Genomic DNA, 21,552 nt, shown 5'->3' on the forward strand with positions numbered 1-21,552 from the left:
GCCCTACTGATGAACCTTTGACAGAGTCTTCCCCCCAATCTGACTCTTCTCCATTTTTCCAGAAAAGGGATTAGATAGGAAAGTCACATATCCAGGGGCCTGCAGCCTGTGACTTCAGAACTGGAAGTCTAAACCCTATAGCCCCTTCTTCTTCTGAGCCACCTACTATTGTTGCAGAATTGTGTGACTGAGTCTTGTCTCCTTAAAACGACTGTAAACTCTGAGTGCAAGGATTGTATTAGTCAGAGTAAAGCTATGCTGCTATAACAAATAGTCCCTACGTGCAAAGGTTCAATACAGTAGATGTTTATTTCCTGCTTACAAGGCAGTCTTCAGCATGTGTATGTCCATGTGGTCATTCAGGGATCCAGGCTCCTTGTGTTTTCTGGCTCCACCTCACCCTAGTTCCTAATCATCATCCACATCCAGCTGATGGAAGGGAAAATAGCATGAGATGTGTTCCCAGGAGGCTTTGCATGGGTTAGACCTGGAGGGCAAACACATCGCGTCTGCTCATGCTCATCTGGAAAACATATTAGAGCCACAGCAAACTGCGAGTGAGAATGACAGATGGAGTTCCCTGTGTCTCCAAGAAGGGCATGACTTTGGCAGAGCAGCTCTTCTGTTCCCTGACTTCTCTTTCTCCTGCCAGAACCCAGCACCGAGAGGGACCATCAGAGGATGTTCCATGAGAACTTGGGGAGGGTTGTGGAGAGGTTGGCTGGCGCTTCTCCATCTTCATACAGATGTCCAGACAGGGGACCACAGGTCTCAGGGCTGAGCTCTACCTGGAAGCCCCTCACATCTGTAGCCATCAAACCTCCAGATATGACGAGCCCTGAAGCATTTTGGTTGCATCAGAAAACAGATGGAAGGCCGGTCTTCACAGATGCATACACCTCATCCCAGCTTCCACCCACAGAGGTTGCATCTGTGCAGAAATTCATCCCAGAGCACCAGGCAGGTGGGTGTCAACTCCTGCTGAGATTTCGCTGTATCGGGAAACTCATGCATCTGGTGCAACTGTCCCGGAGTGGCTCTGACAGTCCAGGGCTGGGCAATGGAGACACTGATGACAGCCTTGAGCAGAGTGGTTTTAGTAGGAGTGGCAGAGACAAAAGCCAGGCTAGAGGAGTTTAAGGAAGGAACAGAGAGAGGTAAGTAAGCTAGAAATGAACTTTTCCAGTCACTTGGAAAAAATAAGACCAAAGATGATTATGCACATCACAACTGATACACACACACAGCCCAGGGCCAGGTTCCCTCCTCTGCAACCCCTGATTCCTGCTGGTGCTGTTTTATCTCCCCAGGTAGCCACCGTGTCTTTATCTCCCTCCAGAGAAGCAGCGTGCTCCAGACTCTGGTGCACTGGAGGCAGGAGACAGCTGCAGGTGGTGGTGTGTTCTGGAAGAGTAGAAACAGAGACCCCTCATAGATACCCTGTCTTCAAAATAGACCTAGGCTTTTCACCCCACCACCCCTGCCACCACCCCACCCAAGCCACTGCAGTGTCTTGCCCAGACAAGGGGCATAGCCAACTAACTGATCCCTCAGATCTTGCCCTGGTCCCCCTAAGATAACTCTTTATATGGCAGCTTTCTCCATCTTAACAGTTTGGGAGGCCGAGACAGGTGGACTGCCTGAGCTCAGGAGTTCGAGACCAGCCTGGGCAACATGGTGAAGTCCAGTCTCTATTAAAACTATAAAAAATTAGCTGGGCATGGTGGCACGCACCTCTGATCCCAACTACTGTGGAGGCTGAGGCATGAGAGTCGCTTCAACCTGGGAGGCAGAGGATGCAGTGAGCTGAGATGGTGCCACTTCACTCCAGCCTGGACAACAGAGCAAGACTGTCTAAAACAACAACAACAACAAAAAAAAAAAAAAAGGAAGGAAGGAAGGAAAGAAAGAGAAAGAGAAAACACTATAACAGAGATGATGAAGGCCTTTGATGGGACCATCAGTAGACTGGACATAGATGAGGAAAAAATCAGCCTGAAGATATGTTAATAGAACCTTCCCAAACTGTAATGCAAAGAAAAAAATAGGGAAAAAAACAGATAATACAAGAACTGTGGGATATTTTCAAAAGGTATAATATATGCACAATTGAAACACCACAAGGAGAAGAAAAGAATAGAGCAGAAGAATCGTGAAAGTTATAATGGCTCCCAATTTTCCAAAAGTAAAGGCAGACACCAAGCCACAGATCCAGGAAGCTTAGAGAACACCAAAGAGGATAAATATTTTTAAAAAAATCAACACCTACATATATCATATTCAAACTGTAGAAAACCAAAGACAAACACAAAATCTTGAAAGAAGCCATAGAAAAAAACCCAGCTTACTTATATAGGAAACGAATAAGAATTACAGCCTTCTTGTCAGACACCACACAAGCAAGAAGAGAAAAGGGTGAAATATTTAAAGTGTTGAAAGAGAAAACTGGCTGGGCGCAGTGGCTCATGCCTGTAATCCCAGCACTTTGGAAGGCCAAGGTGGGCAGATCACGAGGTCAGGATTTCAAGACCATCCTGGCTAACACAGTGAAACCCCGTCTCTACTAAAAATACAAAAAATTAGCCAGGTGTGGTGGCAGATGCCTGTAGTCCCAGCTACTCGGGAGACTGAGGCAGGAGAATGGCGTGAACCCAGGAGGTGGAGCTTGCAGTGAGCCGAGATCGCGCCACTGCACTCCAGCTTGGGCGACAGAGCAAGACTCCGCCTCAAAAAAAAAAAAAAGAGAAAACCCCATCAACCTAGATTTCTATATCCAGCAAAAATATCCTTCAAAAGGGAAGAAAACATTGTGTATGTAAAGGCTACAGAATGGTGGATTGTATGATGGTTTAAAAATGGTGACATCCATGTTATAGAAATTTTTTGCTCTCACAAAAAGAATGAAAGAGAAACAAAAACTTTTTGAGGGCCAGGCACGGTGGCTCACACCTGTAATCTCAGCACTTTGAGAGGCCAAGGCAGGAAGATCGCTTGAGCCCAGGAGTTTGAGACAAGCCTGGGTGACATAGTGAGACCCCAACTTTACAAAAAAATTAAAAATTAGCTGAGTGTGGTGGCACGGTCCTGTAGTCCCAGCTACTTGGGAGGCTGAAGTGGGATCCTTTGAGCCTGAGAGGTCGAGGCTGCAGTGAACCTTGTTTGGCCACTGCACTGCAGCCTGGGTGACAGTCAAGACCCTGTTTCAAAACAAAAAAAAACTTTCTCAGACAAGCAAAAAAATGAGAGTTATTGCCAGCCAATCTGCCCTACAAAAAAATGTTAAAAGCAGCTCTTAAGGGAGAAGGGAAGAGATACAGGTTAGAAACTCAGATCCACATAAAGAAAGGAAGTGTCAGGAAAGGAGTACATGAAGACAATAGAAAATATTTTACGTTTCCTATTCTTAGTTGATCTAGTAGGTAACTGCCTGGTTAAAGTAATAATGGCAACATTGTGTTGGGGTCCATAGTAAAGGATAGGTGAAATCAAGAATAGCACTCTTATAAGGGTGAGGAGAGAGGAACTGGGAATACTCTGCTAGAAAACACCTGCACTGCGCATGAAGCGGTAAAGTGCAATTTGAAAGTGGATGTTGATTAGTTGCAAATCGATATTGCGAACTCTAGGGCAATGAATTAAAATGTTTTGAAAGAAGTATAATCATAATGCTAGAAAGTAAAAAGAGTGGAATCATGTAAAATTCTCAGTTAAACCAGAAAAGACAGAAAAAGAAGGGAAGGTAAGAAAAACAAGGACAAGTGCACCTGCTAGAAAACAGCTGCAGACATGGTAGATACTAATCCAACTATCTCAATCATCACTTTAAATGTGAATGGTGCTAAACACACCCACTAAAACACAAAGACTGCCAGCAGATTAAAAAAAAGACCCAGTGATAAGTTGTCTGTAAAAAAACCCCATTTTAAATATAAAGACACAAATAGCATAAAAATAAATAAAGGTATGAAGAAAGATATACCATGTTAATACTAATCAAAAGAAAACTGGAGTAGCAGTATTGATATCAGATGAGGCAGACTTCAGAGGGAGAAAAATGATCAGGGATAAAGAGAGGCATTATATAATAAGAGGGTCAATACTCCAAGAAGACATTGTTAAATCCTTAATGTGTATGCACCTAACAGCAGAGCATCAACGTCTGTGAAGCAAAAACTAATAGAATTGCAAGAGAAATAGACAAGTCCACTATTATAGTTGGAGACTTCAACACCCTTCTATCAGTAATTGACACATTTAGCAGGCAAAAAAATCAGTAAGGATATAGCTGAACTGGACAATACTGTCAAGCCACTGAAGCTAATTGACATTTATAGTATACTTCATTCAACAGCAACAGAGTACATATTCTTCTCAAGCTCACATGAAACATTCACCAAGATAGACTACATACTTGGCCTTAAGATACACCTTACAAATTTCAAAGAATACAAACCATATAAAGTGTGCTCTCAGAGGAAATTAAACAAAATCAAAAACAAAGGTAGATGGGAAATCTCAAAATAACTGGAGATTAAACAAAACACTTCTAGATACCACATGGGTCAAAGAAGAAGTCTGAACAGAAATTTTAAAATATTTTGAACTAAATAAAAATGAAAATACAATGTATCAAAATTTATAGGAAGCAGTGAAAGTAGTGCTTGGAGATAAATTATAATATTGAATGCATATATTAGAAGAGATTAGAAAGATTTAAAATCATAATCGAAGTTTCCATCTTAGGAAACTAGAGAAGAAAGATCAATGTAAGCCTAAAGCAAGCAAAAGGATAGAAATAAAAATTATAGTAGAAATCAATAAAATAGAAAACAAGAAACCAATAGAAAAATTCAATGAAGTAAAAATGTGCTAATTTGTGCAGCAGCAATAGAAAAAAGAAATAAAAACAGTACTTTGACAGGTCAGTAAAATTTATAAACCTCTAGCTAACTAAGAAAAAAAAACACAAATTGCTGATAACAGAAATGAGAAAGGGGTCATCACTACTGATCCCAAGGACATTAAAAAGATAACAAAAGAATATTATGAGCAACTCTGTACCCACAGATTTGATAGCTTAGGTGAAACAGATCAATTTCTTGAAAGACATAAACAACCAAAACTCACACAGGGAAAATAGATGATCCCAATAGGCCTATATCTATTATGGAAATAGATAAATTATGGAAATCAATAAACAACCTTGCAAACAAGAAAGCACCAGACCCAGTGGTTTTGTTGTCAAATCTAGCAAACATTATGGAAGAAATGGTACCAATTCTCTACATTCTCTTCTCAAAAAACAGAAGTGAAGGGAATACTTCCTAACTCATTTCATGAAGCTAGCATTTCCTGTATGAAAATCAGATAAAAACGTTGGAAGAAAGGAAAATTACAGACCAATACCTCTCATGAACATAGATCAGCGGTCTCCAACCTTTTTGGCAACAGGGACCAGTTTCATGAAAGATAATTTTTCCATGGGACATGGTGGGTGGGGCAGATGGTTTCGGGATGAAACTGTTGCACCTCAGATCATCAGGCATTAGTTAGATTCTCATAAGGGGCTTGCAACCTAGATCCCTCATATGTGCTGTTCACAATAGGGTTCACACTCCTGAGAATCTAATGCTGTCGCTGATCTGACTAGAGGCAGAGCTCGGGTGGCAATCCTGGCTCACCTGACACTCACCTCCTGCTATGTGGCCTGATACTGACTGTTACTAGTCCCAGGCCTGGGGGTTAGGGATCCCTGATATAGATGCAACTATTAGCAAAATATTAGCAAATTGAATTTATGAATAAATGTGAATCTGTGAATACACCACAATTTAACAGGATTTATTTCATATGTGCAAAACAGGTTTAACATTTAAAAAACCAACATAGGCCAGGTGTGGTGGCTCACACTTGTAATTTTAACACTCTGGGGGGGCCAAGATGGGCAGATCACCTGAGTTGAGCAGTTCGAGACCAGCCTGGCCAACAAGGTGAAACCCTGTCTCTACTAAAAATACAAAAATTAGCTGGGCTTGGCGGTGCATGCCTGTAGTCCCATATACTCGGGAGGCTGAGGCAGAAGAATCGCTTGAACTCGGGAGGCAGAGGTTGCAGTGAGCTGAGATTGCGCCACTGCACTCCAGCCTGGGCGACAGAGCGAGACTCCATCTCAGGAAAAAAAAAAAATTACTGTGCCTAATAGTTCCCTCAGCTACAATCCACTGCTGTTACACTGGAGCCCCATTGATGTGGTGGCAAGATTTAGAAAATGGGGAAGCACGTTTCTAATTTTATGATTAAATCTTGGTCTTTTAGTGCATCCGTATCCCTGGTGTCTTCACAGGTGTCTTAGCTTTGTCCCACCTCCTTAGGTGAGACAGGAACGCTAGAGGCGGCTGGAGCTGGGTGACTGTCGTAGGGCCTCAGTAAAACAGGCTCTTTTTTCTTGTTATAGGGATGGCTCTTGGTGTTTTTATTATATTTATTTATTTATTTATTTAGAGACGGAGTTTTGCTCTTGTTGCCCAGGGTGGAATGCAAGGGCGCGATCTCAGCTCACTGCGGCCTTCTGCCTCTAGGGTTCAAGCGATTCTCCTGCCTCAGCGTCCCAAGTAGCTGGGATTACAGGTGCCCGCCACCATGCCCAGCTAATTTTTTTTTTTTTTTTTTTTTTAGTAGAGATGGGGTTTTGCCAAGCTGTTTACATGTTGATGCTGAAACTGAAAGTTGCTTTTCTCTTTTTTTGTTTTGTAAAATATGTTCTCAAGGCATGAGGGCTGAGATAGCAAAAAGGCCATGCATCCGTCCATTTGGCCTTTTGGGAAACAGTCTGCAGTGGAGTCGACCCTCCGTGAAGGGAAGGCCTGATGGCGTCTGGTTGATCCTGCTAGGGAGGGCTCCTACTGGCTCTGGGGGCTTAGCATCCCCACCCCCACTCCCTGCCTCATTCTGGCTTCACCGTCTCTCCCTTGGACTGGGCTCTCTCCTTCCTCAGAGTCCACCCTGCAGTCCACCCTGGGTCCCCCAAAAGATCTTTGTTATCCCCCAAAGGATCTGTGTCATAGAACACAGGTAAGTGTTCAAAAGTTCTCCCCTGGCCGGGCTCACACCCATAATTCCAGCACTCTGGCAGGCAGATTGCAAACATAGTGAAACCATCTCTCTACTAGAAAAATACAAAAAATTAGCCAGGCATGGTCCCGCATGCCTGTAATCCCAGCTACTCCGGAAGCTGAGGCAGGAGAACTTCGAACCCAGGAGGCAGAGGTTGCATTGAACTGAGATCGCACCACTGCACTCGAGCCTGGGCAACAGAGTGAGAGAGGCCCTGTCTCAAAAAGAACAACAAAAAAAGTTCTCCCATGCTTGAAACTCCTCAAAACCCCTGCACCCCTAGAATAAAGTACAAGTTGCTTAGTGTGGCATTCACAGATCCTCATGACTCAACCCCAGCCTTCCCTCTGCTGCCCACCTCCCCACTTCTGCACCGTATCATGGGTGCCGGGAACACTCAAGCTGCTCCTGGGTACCTGACACACATGCTTGTTCCAGGCTCTCTGCCTTTGCATATGATGATCCCTTCCCTTTCCTGCTGACACATTCTCCACCAGCAAGACTTTTCCTCCTCGGGGAAGCCTTCCCCAAGCACTCCACACAGCTCTCACTTACAATGCCACACGCTGGGTCCCACTAATGCCCCATCAGCGCTCCTCAGCACCCAGCAGCAGAATCCCTGTCTTCCTCGAGGCAGCGGAGCCTGAGGCAGAGCCTTTGCACCTCCACCATGGCCCTGTTTTCCTTTCAGCCCTCCCCATCTGCCCTTTCCAGCAAGGGAGAGGAGGGAGACCTGCGGGGAAGGAACACCTGCTCATGGGCACCTGCTATACAGGGCAAGGGGGAAGAAACCTGGCTCTGAAAGTGGATTCCAGGGGTTCCCAATCCCAGCCCCCCATCCCTTACAGCTCTGGGACCTTGGGCAAGCTACTTGCCTGTCTGTGCTTTGCCTTCCTGATCTGCAGAACCAGTGAATTAGGACCCAGCTCTTAGGTAGGGAGGCCTAAGTGAAATGCGGTGTGGAGAATTTGGTATCTGGTGAATGTTCAACAAGGGATGGTTATTATTATTGCAGCCACCACCTCACTGGCCAAGCGCTGTGCCAGGTGCTCCTACATCGTGGGAAGGTTTCAGCCATGCCCTGGCCAGCGAGGCAGGGATGTCAAGTCCATTCCACGAAGGAGGCAGTGGGGCACTGAGGCGGCACAGGACTGCCGCTTCTCCTCGCCACCCAGGGCTCAGGCGTCTCCCACTCTCCTGGAGAGTGGTGGAGGCCCAGGATGCAGAGTGAGGGCAGCTGCAGATTTGGAATGTGTCACGCCCAGCCTGGAGTGCCCAGCACAGCCTTGAAGATGGAGGTGGGGGTGGCGGTTAAGGGAAGTAACAGGCTGCAGGGCTAGGGATGCAGCCCAGGTGTCAGCTGATCTCACAAGGCGGAGGGACCTTCGCTTTTCTTCTGCTCATTGCACTCCCCCAGTGCAGGTAGAAAGGAAGGAACCTCCATTTTTTGAGGTCTTCCTATGTGACAGGAGAGTGCAGAGCTGGGAGCTTTGATATTACACCCGTTCCCACCAACTCCCAAGAGCTGGTGTTACTGCCCGGTGTCCATGTCAGTCCAAGATGAAGCAGCTGGGACTGTCCAGGGAACTGGCACAGTCCCCTCTCCACCACCCTTGCACTAGAGTCGAGGCCTGTCTGCCCATCACAATAGTGGGTGTGGCTGAATCGATGGGCAAGGTCAATTTAGGATCACAAAGACCCTGGACTAAACACCTGAACCTGAAGCTTTACCCCAGCCCTTTCTGCTTAAATCCCTTGGCTTATACACAGGTTACACAGTACGCAACCCACACAACTGCACACAGCAGCCCTGATCATCCTCAGAGGAGAAGTCTTTTCAACCAGAGCTGTGGATTCTACCTTCCTGAGCTCTGGGACCACAATCCATTGCTTCAGGATCCAGGTGTCCCGGTGTTAAAACAGACCCACATTACTGGGGCCTGATGGTCTCCTCTGCCTTCTGTCTTGCATCTTTGGCAGCCAAATGCCTTGGAGTGGCCTACATGCAGGGTCCCTTGCCTCCCACTCTCATGGGCTCTGGGCTTCCCTCCGAGTGATTCCCCCAAGAGCACTCCCCAGTTCCGTGTCTTCTCACTGCTCCTGGGCATTCGGTGACCACTGTAGTCCCTCTGCGCTGAGGGAACACCACAGGGATCCTCCCACTTCCCCTTCTCCTCCCCGCTCAAGCCATGACCCGAGGCCCCGGCTGAGTGCCCTACCTGCCTCTCTCCAGTCCTGTGGGTGAATCTCCTCAGCCGTTCTCCCTCCTCCGTGTCTCAGTGAGGCCGGAGGAAGCTTACCCAGAGAGAGCCTGAGGGTGGTCACACTGCTCAGAAGGGCATTCAGGGGGCTGCCCAGAAGCCTTAGTGGGGTAGAGGTGGTACAGGAACCCTCACGCCTTTGGCTTCTCCCCCCTGGACTTGTCGTCCCAGCCCCACCCCAATTCCTCGCCAGCTTGTAACCCACCCCTCCCCTTGCCCCTCAGCCAAAAGTGACATGTGAGCGGTCCACATTTTGTCTGGCCTGCCATACTTTTTGAATGTTTCATTTAGGTGCTATCATTTAAAAAATCAGAAGATATCACTTAAGAATCCAGCATTCTAGTTTCTTTCGAAAACTCAGAAGATCTGGCAACACTAGGCCCACATTCCGGCACGGCAACAACCAGCTAGAGCGGTGCTGGCTGTTTCCCTCTGTGGGGCTTGTGCTCTGGTTTCTGAAGTTCTAACCCTCCCAGGCCCAACTGCCACCTACGCCAGCTGCATGGCCCCTACGCTGTGTCTCTGCACGAGGCAGCCCAGCAGGAAGGAACAAAAGTGGGGTTGATGAGAGGTGGTCCTGTTCAGCCCTCCCCACTGCCCATAGGCCTTGGCACGTGAAGGAGGTCAGAGTAGGGTGAGCAGGAAGGCAGGGGGGGTCCCGGCCAGGACACACTCCAGCCTCTCTCTGATCACTGTGCATGGCAAGCAGCGTCCCAGGCACCCCACGTGTCCTGGCCCAGCCCAAGCCTGCCTTGGAGGCCGGGTGGCTGCAATTGCGTAGCTTGCTGTCTTGGTCCTGGCCACTCCACATCCTGTCAGAGCTGGGCACGCGACCTGAGGCCTTGTCCTGAGCCTGAGCCATGTGGACTGTCGGTACAGGCTTCCTCACTGTCCATCCAACTCAGCTGAATGTGCACCAGGGTGTGGCGGTCTTGTCACAGTCCAACATGATGTTGAGGACAGTGCAGGGGGCCCCGCCCACAGACAGGGCAGTGCGGGAAGCCACATGGTACTTCACAGTGTTCAGGCCTCCCTCCCTGTCCACCTTGAACTGCTCCTGGGGAGGAGGGGAGGAAAGAGCACGGACTCAGCGCTGCATGGGTGCCAACTACCCGCTGACCCCACACAACCTCGCCATCAGAGGTCCTGTGGTCCCCACTGGAGAGGAAGAACCCAGAGCTCAAAGCAGTGAAGCCTCTTGCTCAGGGCTGTGCCCCACTAGGAAGCAGGAGAGCCAGGATCTCCTGTTGGATGCATATGCCTCCTAGAGAAGGGGCTGTTTGAGGGTGGGATCCCTGCATCCCGGGTGTGGCTGGGATTCTGGCACCTTCAGCTACACCTCCCCCACCCCACCCTGCCAGCCTGCATGGACCCTGAGGTCTGGGCTGACCCACAGTGCCCAGGGTGCCCACAGCAGCCACCAGAGCAGGGCACGGTGCCTAAGCAGAATGCCCGTCGACTGACCTGGGCCAAGCAGGGGAGGATGGGGCCATTTGGGCCAAGGAGAACTTGGTGAAAGCCAGGGCCTGCTGGCTCCCCACATCACCACCTATCCATCCCCGATGAGGAGCCCTGCCAGCACCTGTTTTTGAGCCGCGATGCGCTTCTGGTCCCTCTTCCGCCAGGCTGGGTCATGCAGGTGGCGAAACGTCTTATACCCAGTTGTGATTCCCGAGGGGCGGAAAAGCTAGGGAGGTCCAAGGAAGCTGGGGTCAGGCTGCCCTTCCTGGAGCCCCAGCCCTCACCACCAGCTGCCCTGAGGTCTCACAGGAAGGGGCCTGCACTCCCAGCCTGCAGGAGAGGACACTGGGGCCCACAGGGCAAGGAACTGGCTAAAAGACCATGCAGGGCAGGGTTAGGGCAGGGATCAGAATCGGCCATCTCCAGACCCCGGGAGCTTCATCTGAGGAAATAGAAGAAAATCTCAGGGCAGCCACCACAGCTGAGGTGGCGGCAGGGCCCCGGGGAACCTCACCTGGAGCCCAGCTCCTTTAATGCGACGGTAGAACTCGTCGTCCTCGCGGCCCCAGCCCCAGAAGCGGTTGGACATCCCATTGCACTGACACAGAGACAAGCAGCGTCACTCGGCCCATCTTCCCGGGGGGGGCCTTTGGTCTCCTACCACTCGGGAGTGCCCCTCTCCCCTGGCGGTTCTGAACAAGCCCCAGGTGCTTACAGGCTCCTCCACCTCTGCAATGCTGGGGGCGGCAGGAAGCAGCACATCCCAGTCCCTCTCCTGTTCTCATGGGGCCTTGAATCTGTGTGAGATGCTCACCTTCTCAAAAATGTCTGGCTGGCCAGAGGGGATCTCTTTGGGGAACTGTCGATGGGCAGAAGCACCAGCTCCTACTTGATTTCTGCTTCCCCCATTCCCCTTTCTCCTCGTGGCCCTGCCCTCATCTCTTCCTGTGTGTGTGAGCGGGGTAGCAGGGTTCCATGACAGACACCCATTCTTGCACCTGGCTCAGGGGCTTCATTTACATAAAGGTGGCTCCTGCATGGCCTGGAGAGGAGGAGACCCAGGCCTGAGCCACGTGGTTCTTCCTGCCTGCCCGTCCACCAGCCAGTGACTGGCTGAGGGGTGGGCTCAGCACTCAAGCTGGCCAATCAAGAGCCAGTGCAGCTCACTGCTGGACTCCTGCCTGAGCTACGAGGGAAGGGCCCCATCTCCCGCCAGACCGGGGCCTAGATGGATACAGACTGCAGTGACAACCACCACCTTGCCAATAAACCCAGTGCAGGGAAGGAGAGCTGGGAGATGGACAGAGAAACAGGGTCCTGGTGACACTGGCTGAGAGGTGGGCAAGGTGCACCTGAACCGCCCCTACACTCTTCAATGTTAAGGGCCACTAACCACCCAAGTTTCTGAAGCCAGCTTGCAAGCAGTTCTGCTGCTGCGGCTGACTGGCTCGCCTGCTCTTCGCACTCTTGCTGCTCCTAAGTCCTCCTGCTAGGCCAGGGCAGGGCTCCATCTGCTGGGCCCCAGAGGTACTGCCCCATCCTTCCCACCACCTGCCGCCTGGGGGGAGCTCCCGGCTCTGAGCAGAGCAGGCTGTCCGGGCCTCACCAGCTGGTAGTGCTGCTTGGAGAGCAGCAGGATGCCGCCGACATAGGTCTTGTAGTGGTAGAGAGGGTGGAGCTCCGGGGAGGCCACGTGGAAGGGCCCAGCCTCAGGAAAGCCATAGTCCAGCTCCTCGTTGAGAGGGAGCAGGTCAACGTCGTGCATGGCAATGTAGTCCGTGCTGTTGCTGCTCTCCAGGAAGCCCACGTTGATGAGCGCTGCCCGGTTGAACCTGTGCAGGGTGGCCAAGGCTGGGCAGGGGCAGCACACGGGCTCACTGCCTGGGGCTCAGCACCCACCTGGGGGTCCCCATGGTGCCTTTGCTGCCCTCTGGCCCAGCACTGACTTCACTCAGCCTGTGGGGCTGTCCCTCCACTCATCGCACAAATATTTACTAAGCACCCACTATGTGCCAGAAACCATTCAAAGCACGGGAGGTACAGCAGTGAAAAACCAGGCCCTGTTCTCAAGGAACTGAGATTCCAATAGAAGGAAACAGAAACAAACAAGCAAACACAAAGCGTGGCCGGCAGTGGTTAGTGCTGGGGGGAAAAGCAAAGCAGGCAAGGAGGGTGATCTTGCTGGGGGTAGAGGTGGCTCTTGTCCTCAATGGGGCTATCAGGGAGGGCCAGGGGAACTGAGTGACAGAAACCTGAAGGCCTGAAGAGATCACCCACCGGGCAGTGGGTGCCTAGGGCTCTGCATAGGGGAGATGGCGCTGCCACAGCAGGAGGCAGGAGCAGACAACAGGCAGCTAGGCAGGGCGAGGGTGGAGAAGGGGATGTTGGGGGTGACACAGTGACTGCACAAGGCCCAAGGGCCACTGAAGGACGGGGCTTTGACTCGGGTAAGATGGGTGCCATGGAGGCTCTGAGCAGGGTAGAGGCGTGCTGTGACTTATGCCTGGACAGGACTGCCCTAGCTGTTGTGCTGGAAGAGACTGTCAGAGCAGGGGTGAAAGCAGAGAAACCAGCTGGGAGACTATGGCAATGATTTAGGTGAGAGACCAAAAGATGAAGGTGGCCTAGCTCAGGAGGTGGCAGTGGCAACAGCGAGAAGCGGGCAGATTCTAGATGGATTTTGCTGACGAATAGGATGCGGTGTATGACAGAGAAGGAGCGGCTGAGGATGACCCCCGGGCTTTTGGGCTTGAGCAATGGGAGCAAAGAGCTTCCATTCCCGTGGAGAAGAGGACAGAGCTACAGGTTTGGGGCAGGGCAGGCCACCAGCAATTCAGCTGTGATCATGGAAGCTTGCAGTAGCTCTGAGGCCACCACGTGGAGGGACTGTGTAGATGGCTGGGCTGTTGAGCCTGGAGTTCAGGAGAGAACTCCAGGGAATAGCCTCAGGAATCATCAGAGTAGAGACGTGGTTTAATGCTGGAGATGACATGAGATGCCCCAAGGAACACCTGGAGTTAGAAAAGGGGGGGCTGCCGAAGCACCGAGTCTGGAGAAGCCCCGATGGGGAGAGCTCAGGGAGACGAGCAGAACGCACAGACACAGAGGCCCAGCCAGTGCGGAGGGAGAACCAGAGAGTGCTGCCCCAAGCAGGGGCATTTTACGAAAGAAGATGCTGCTGGCAGTTCCACAGGATGAGGGCCCAGCACGGCCTCTGGACCAACAGAGTGGAGGTGGCTGGTGACCTCAGTGAGAGCTGCTCTGTGACATGGTGGGTGCAGGAGTCTGAGCGGAAGGGGTTCAAGAGAGACGAGGGGAGAGAAAGGGAAGGAGGTCTGCCAGAAAGCAGAGAAGGGTGACAGCCTTGAGGGATGTGGGATCCAGGGAGTCTTTTTCCTTTGAGAGAGGAGCCACTTCAGGGTGTGTGTGCTCACAGGTATGCTCCAGGAGAGGAGCGCTGATCGAGAGGGAGAGGAAGGGGCCAACTGTGGGGTGGGGGGAAACACTGAGGGATGGGGATGGTGGGAGTCAGCCCGGACAGAAGCTGGGACAGCCTTGAGTCCCTGTGCACAGAGGCTGGCAGGTGAGTCATGGAGGGAACTGGGGAAAGTTCTCTTCCATTTCATTCTGTTTTCTGAAATTGGAAGCAAAGTCATCAGCTAAGAGTGAGGATGGAGGATGAATGAGGAGAACAGATGGTTTTAAAGGCTGCAGTGGACAGACCAGAGGAAAGTGAGGCTCCCAGCAGGGCAGAGGGCCTTCCTGGCAGGGGATCATCAGCATGGGGACAGCAGCGTGGCCGCCTCACGTGCTGTCTTTTCTCTCCATACCCTCCAGTGCCCAGGCACAGGTGTGGAGCAGACAGCTGGAGTAAATCAGGCTGGGATTACGCCAGCAGCAAGGGGTCGGAGGCTTGAGGGAGTATGCCAGGAAGGATTTTAATGGCGGACCTTGGACTCCAGGTTGGGTAAGGAGGAAGTAAAGACAAGAAGGGTGGCAGGGAAAAGGTGGGAGGATCTGGGGATCTGGATCAAGGGGACTTGAAAAGGTGGGAAGATCAGGCTGGTGGGGCTGAGAATCCATCTTCCACTGGGAGTTACCTAGAGGGAAAGAAGTTGGGGGCTGGTGGGTGAGATCTCAGGCTGTGGTCACGGAAGGGAGCGCTTTTTGGTAAGGGCGGGGATTTTAGGATAACGCCAGACTGTGGGCAACTTTAAAGCCGTGGCCTTGACCCTCCCTTTCCCTAATCCCCGGGCCAATCCCCAGGGAGTCCTGTCTGGACTTCCTCCACAGCACCTCTCTACCCACCCCCCACCACGCCATCAAGCCACTGTCATCGCAGACCACAGCAGTGACCACCTAACTGGTCTCCCTGCTTCTCCTCTTTTCCTGGTATAATCCATTCCACATACGGCAGCCACAGTGAGCTTTTCAAAATGGAAATTAGATCAGGGCCCTCTCAAAGATTCCTGTCACACCCAATGAGAGGGGTCTGCCACCTCCCGCCCTCCTGCCCCTGCCCCAGCTGGCCTCTCACAGGCCCCGAGAAGCCTGAGCCTGGGAAGGGCGCCGAGAGGGCAGAGGGTGGGGGCAGGCGCTACCTGAAGTGGTCCACCTGGTTAAGCACGTAGATGTGGTGCTGGATCTTCTTCCTGCTCAGGAAGCGGTGCATGTGGGGCACAAAGACCAGGAGCTCCTCGAAGCGTTCGCGGAAGGGCACCAGCACTGCCAGGCGGTGGGGGCCCCAGGATGCATCTTCTTCCCAGTGCTCAGGGGGCGGCTCTGGGGGGCAGGCCTGGGGAGGGCCCGAGGTCTCCTGCCCTTGTCCCCCAACTGCCCGGGCCACGTCACCAGAGCAGCTGAGCTGCAGCCAGAGTAGGGAGAAGCAGCCCAGTGAGAGACAGGCCACGAAGAGGTGGAAGACGGAACATTTCCGAGGGAGGCCGCCGGAGAGCAACCTGGACCTGGGACAAGAGCAGGACAGGGTCAGAAGGGCAGGGCAGGGCTGGCCCTCTGACAGACCCTTTCTCTGGCCTCCCCACAAGGAGGCTGTACATAACTGGTCTACCCCAAGCACCTGGGAATTACTACAAAAGCAACTTTAATGTTTTTGCTCATGCCACTGCCATGCATGGGAATCCTGCCTCCCTCTCTAGACCCAACCCATGCCACCCGCTCTTGGGAAGCCCTGTGAACCACTCCCAGTTCACAGGGCTGCCCCAGCTCCTCAATGCTCTCTTACTTTCTGTGACTGAGTCCTGGTCAGAGCTGCTCAGGGCAAGGATGAGGAGGCTCCTGTCACTTGTATGTGCTCCTCCCCACGACAGTGGCTCAATGTCCTGAGCCAATGACAGGAGTCCCCACCTTAGAGATGCAACCCACAGCTTTCCAAACCCACTCCCCTACAGATCCACCCCAGCAGAAACCGTGGCTCCATCCTGCTTCCAAGAATGACCAGAAAGGCCACCCAGACACGGGTGTGTGCTGGCATTAGTCCAGGTAAAATGACCAATGTTTACTCTGGGAAGATCAGACCTGCCCCCGAAGCAACGCAAGGCCCAAACTGTCAGTGGCAGTTCACTGAACGAGCCTCAAACCTTTAGACCAAGAGGCGGCTCATGTGATAAAAGATGGGAGATGGAGAGGGAAAGAAAGGTGAGGGCTGGGTACAGCACAGGCACTGATTTCAGAAACTGGAAAAACAGCTGAACAAGTGAGTTACAGAAAGGGTTAAAGCAGTCAGGGCATGCCTTAAGTCACACGCTAAAGCCAGACCAACTCCTCCCTTTTTCTAGAGAAACTGCCAACCTGGAAGCCAGTAGCCTTGAAGCCAGGCCCAGGTTCCACACACAGCTGAGAGGTGGCCTGGTAGGACACCCCCCAGGGCTTCTGACTTACCCCCCATTATCCTGTGGTGGGGATTCAGCTGGGGAGGAGCACAGCCCAGTCCTGAGAGTGGTCTGGGAAGGCTGGAACCTCTACAGATTCTCCCTTGCCCTCTGGGCTTTTTCTGGGGACAGGGTAGAGACTGAGAGATGGATATGGGGTGATATCCCACCTTCAGGAAAAGAAGCAGTGACTATTATCCAGGGGAACGGCGTGGACTGGGTACTCCGAGCACTTCCACACGCTATTCCCTCGGTCCTGCTCCCCTCTCCTATGAGGAGCACATCCCCATGGGCATCATCCTGTGCTCTAAGAGCACAAACTGCTGAGCAACTGAATTGAACCCAGAGTCCCAATTCCTCAGGACAGTGGACACTGGGAACAATTGCTCCTGGTGCCCCCAGGTGGCAAACCAGATTTGCAGTCCCAGCGGCTCCCAGGCCCAGGGCATCCTGGCTCTGAGGGGCAGTCCAGAAGAGGCTTTGTCTCCCTCATCAATCACTGCCCAAGGCTAGTAAGAGGCGGATTCAAACCCAGGCAGGCTGGCTCCAGAGCCTACACTAGATAGCTACACTAGCCTGCATCAGTTGCGTGGATCTTTGCACCATCCCTGTGTCAAAAGCACAGAACTGACATCAGTAAATTTCTCTGGAAACAGCTATGGAAAAGGATCAGGAAATAGAAATGCTCCTCTATTACCTTTCCTTTCTTATCTCATACAAACCTTCGTACTACAAGGTTTGAATCCTCAGGTGCTCTGGTTACAGCACCTCAAAACTGCAAAGGTAACTGGAAGACAACTGTCATCTCCTCTTGTGCTAGGCAGTGTCATGGTCTTTACATGTATGCTGTCCTTTAATCCTCACACAGCCCTGCAGAGTCAATACTGTGATAACTGTCTCAGCGATGGAAAGGCTGCGGTCAGAAAGATGCAGGGGTCTCTGCTCACATAATTAAGGAGGACTCCTGCCCAGGTCGAACTCTAGTCCACGCTTTCTATTGTATTCCTGTCTTTTCCTTTCAACACCAAGTCTGAAAAATCCCCAAAAGTACAAGTTGTGGCCACTAAATTCCAGAATCTTATGGCACCTGACGGACTTAAGAAACATGAAGGAAATGAGGTGTCATTCACCAGGAGGAGATCCAGTCATGTGTTCTGTGAGAAGACTTACAGGGACACATCTCAAGTGCTCCACAAATGGAGGCAGTCAAATCGCTTTCCCCATTCTGCTTTAGCGAGAAACAAAATTAGCTAAGGTGTGGGCCAAGCTCACATCTTTCACGTAGGGCCAATACAGCTGCACAGGAAATGGACTACTGCGTGTATAAGGAGTGTCTAGTACGTGCCAGGCAGTGACCAGCCAGGCAGAGCACGGAGCTTCTGTCTGGTGGGTTCTGCTGGTGGCCTGCGAAGGATGGGGGGGAAGTGTTAAGGAGGAAGGGTAGGGTCTGAGGCTATATGGATGTGATGAGGAAGGCAGAGACCAGAGAAACGGAATACATGTCCTCAGGGATCAGAGACAAATTGAGAAACACAAATCCATGGTGAGAGGTCAGCGGAGTCAGAGACCCGCATGCACACAGAGGGAGGCTGGTGGAGAAACACAGACACAACGAAACACATAACGAGAGAGACTAGCAAAGAGGGGATCAGAAACTCACAAAGGGAAGTCAGTGGAGAAATACGGCCCCACGGGCGGGGGGGTAAGGTGCTGGGGGAAGAACGAGTGCCGCGGAAAGGGAGACAGGGGGCGGGGAGTGGCGGAGGGCAGGAGAGGCAGAGACCCACACGGACAGACAGAAACCGGAACAGAGCGCCAGGGACCCACAGGGAGAACCACACGCCCTCACAGAAACCCGCAGACATGGAGACGTGATGGCCTCGGGTTCCCAGATTCCGCGGGCGGCCGAGAAGGGAGCGGTGCCCGGGAGGACGGACCCCGGGCCGACCGCCGCCGCTCACCTGCCGTCCTCCCAGGGCAGCTGCACCGCTTTCCTCCGCGAGGGGAACATCGTGCGGAGAGGCGGCGGCGCATGGGGCAGGCGCTCGCAGCCCGGCCGGCCCGGCCTCCCGGGCCTACGCGGCGCCTCCGCCTCCCGCTCCGCCCAGGCCTGTCCGCCCCGCCCCCCGGTCCGCCCGGTCCGCCGCTCCGGCCGCGCCGCCAGCTCCCGGAGCCGCCGCCTCCAGGGTTCTGCTTGCGAGCAGCGCGGGCGCGCCTCCCTCTCTGGGCCGCTCCTTCCTAGCCGCCCCGGGACCCGCCTGACAGCCGGAGAAACTGAAGCCCAGAGGCCCAGGGCCTCCCAACAAATCACTGGGCTGGGACTGGACCTAAGAGTCCAGACTCCCAAACCAGCGATCGGGGAGAATCTGCATCTCCGTCCTCTTCCCGAGGGGAGGCGGGAGCGTCCCGGGGTCCCCGTCTCGGCCCAGGCGGCGCGTTCTCCGCGCAAGCTTGGAGGGGCAAAGCCAAGCTCACGGCTCGGCGCTGAGTTCAGCTGACAGCCCGCGCAGGCGTTAGGAGCCGAGCTCTGAAGACAAGTTGACTGAATTTGAAACCCGACTCTGCCGGCCAGGCGCGGTGGCTCACGCCTGTAATCCCAGCACTTTGGGAGGCCGAGGCGGGCAGATCACGAGGTCAGGATATCGAGACCATCCTGGCTAACACGGTGAAACCCCGTCTCTACTAAAAATACAAAAAATTAGCCGGTCATGGTGGCGGGTGCCCGTAGTCCCAGCTACTCGGGAGGCTGAGGCAGGAGAATGGCGTGAACCCGGGAAGTGGAGCTTGCAGTGAGTCGAGATCGCGCCACTGCACTCCAGCCTGGGCGACAGAGCGAGACTCCGTCAAAAAAAAGAAAAAAAAGAAAGTCGACTCTGCCAATTCAGCTGTGTTTTGACCAAGCCACATCTCTGCATCTGTTTCCTCACCTGGGTATATCAATGGCTCCTATTCTATATGGTAGCTGCGGGGATTCAAGAAGAAAGTGCAAAAACACTTGTGCAGCGCTAGGCACACAGTTCAACGCCATATAAATGACAGCTGTCATCCAGGAAAAGGGTACTTTGGTGGAGCTGAGAACTGAAGAAGGGAATAGGAGACTGAGTTCCCATATCTGCCCCGTCACCGTGGGAATTTAACCATCCCCCTCACCCCCAGCCCCCCAACCCCTCCTGCTAGCCTCCTACCTGGGGAAAGAAAGCGGCAGTTGTTAGACTAGACCTCCTCTGCTCTTCCAGGCAAACTTTAAGTTTCCTAATAGATAGCAAACACCTATTAAGTTCTTATTATGTGCCAGTCATTATTAATAGTTCTTACTACATGAGGGTTATCTCACGTAGTCCTTATCGGTAGGTGCTTATCCCCAAGTTAAAGTTGAGGGAACTGAGGCACAGAGAGGCAAATCAGGTAGTTTGGTTGCACAATCTATGGGTTTGGGGGTTTTGTTTTGTTTTTTTTCCCCACAATCTATGATCTTAATCACTCTGCTCCAGAGAGAACTTCACCGTGGGTGGGAAATGAATCATTCCCAGTAACCCCTTTACCCCGTAAACCTGGAAGTATATAATCCACCCATTCCCGTTCCTGTTGACTCCCCCAGCGCACTGCATCCTACGCCAGAACCGTGGCCAATGCACAGCCCATCTAAAGGGGACCGCTCCATCCGGTTAGCTGTTACTACATCAGGATGAAGCCCTACTTCAGATTGTCAGATTCACTCTCTCAAGAAATCAGATCTCAAATGAAAACCCACATTATCTAACTTTTAAATGTGATATCCAGCTAAGAGCCATGTTGCTAATGACACTTCAACTCCGGTCTCTTTTCTTTTTACTTTTTTATTTTTTTTTTTATTTATTTTATTTTTTGAGACAGAGTCTCACTCTGTCACTCAGGCTGGAGTGCAGTGGCACGATCTCGGCTCACTGCAACCTCTGCCTCCCGGGGTCAAGCAATTCTCCTGTCTCAGCCTCCCGAGTAGCTGGGATTACAGGCGCATGCCACCACGCCTGGCTAATTTTTGTATTTTTAGTAGAGATGGGGTTTTACCATGTTGGCGGCTGGTCTCGAACTCCTGACTTCAGGTGATCCGCCTGCCTCTGCCTCCCAAAGTGCTGGGATTACAGGCATGGGCCACCATGCCCAGCCTGTGGTCTCTTTTCAAAAACCCACAACTCTAGTCTAATCATGAGAAAAACATCAGGCAAATCCTAGCTGAGAAATTGTACAAAATACCTAACCTGTACTCCTCAAAACAGTCAAGGAATCATCAAAAACAAGGAAGGTCTAAGAAACTGTCACAGCCAAAAGGAGCCTAAGGAGACACAGTGACTGAATGTGATGTGAAATCCTGGAACAGAAAAAGGACAGTAGGTAAAAACTAAAGAAGTCTAGATAAAGTAATGCATGATGTTAATAATAGGGAAAATGTCTTCACAGTTTTTCTGCAATTTTAAAGCTGTTCTTTAAAAATACTTTTTTTTTTTTTGACATGGAGTCTTGCTCTGTCGCCCAGGCTGGAGTGCAGTGGCATGATCTCGGCTCACTGCAAGCTCCGCCTCCTGAGTTCATGCCATTCTCCTGCCTCAGCCTCCCAAGTAGCTGGGACTACAGGCGCCCACCACCACGCCCGGCTAATTTTTTGTATTTTTTTTTTTTTTTAGTAGAGACGGGGTTTCACCATGTTAGCCAGGTTGGTCTCGATCTCCTGACCTTGTGATCTGCTCGCCTCGGCCTCCCAAAGTCCTGGGGTTACAGGTGTGAGCCACCGCTCCCGGCCTTTTTTTTGAGACAGAGTCTCACTGTAGCCCAGGTTGGAGTGTAGTGGTGCG

The 21,552-nt window shown here is 51.9% G+C and overlaps 2 protein-coding genes across 3 annotated transcripts in view; one reads left to right on the forward strand and one right to left on the reverse strand.

Annotated features, from left to right (window-relative positions):
- Nucleotides 1-21,552, forward strand: part of LOC129036305 (SUMO-interacting motif-containing protein 1-like) — a 61,396-nt gene that overhangs the window by 37,998 nt on the left and 1,846 nt on the right. The window contains exon 5 of one of the 2 annotated variants that reach the window (XM_054487211.2): nt 6,768-9,699. The exons of the other annotated variant lie outside the window; for it this stretch is intronic. Within the exon in view, the coding sequence (XP_054343186.1) occupies nt 6,768-6,773 (6 nt within the window). The 3' untranslated portion in view covers nt 6,774-9,699. Of the gene's footprint in view, nt 1-6,767; nt 9,700-21,552 lie in introns of those variants that run through there. 2 annotated transcript variants of the gene reach the window in all.
- On the reverse strand, nt 9,626-19,563 carry B4GALT7 (beta-1,4-galactosyltransferase 7). The gene is made up of 6 exons (XM_054487209.2): nt 18,685-19,563; nt 15,437-15,799; nt 12,442-12,667; nt 11,350-11,433; nt 10,957-11,061; nt 9,626-10,431 (listed from the first exon to the last, which is right to left on the reverse strand). The coding sequence occupies exons 1-6, from the start codon at nt 18,732-18,734 to the stop codon at nt 10,276-10,278; spliced, it is 984 nt and encodes a 327-aa protein (XP_054343184.1). The 5' UTR covers nt 18,735-19,563; the 3' UTR covers nt 9,626-10,275.

This window comes from Pongo pygmaeus, chromosome 4 (genome assembly GCF_028885625.2).
Source record: "Pongo pygmaeus isolate AG05252 chromosome 4, NHGRI_mPonPyg2-v2.0_pri, whole genome shotgun sequence".
Taxonomy (NCBI): Eukaryota; Metazoa; Chordata; class Mammalia; order Primates; family Hominidae; genus Pongo; species Pongo pygmaeus.

Bases quoted from the DNA above. Each gene is read 5' to 3' on its own strand.
- B4GALT7 (XM_054487209.2), bottom strand. From the start codon at position 18,734: ATGTTCCCCTCGCGGAGGAAAGCGGTGCAGCTGCCCTGGGAGGACGGC. The intron at 11,434-12,441 runs GTGAGGCCCGGA...TCTCTGTGTCAG, and splicing joins CCAAGCAGCACTACCAGCTG to TGCAATGGGATGTCCAACCG. The intron at 10,432-10,956 runs GTGCTGGCAGGG...CCTCCTCCCCAG, and splicing joins GCATCGCGGCTCAAAAACAG to GAGCAGTTCAAGGTGGACAG.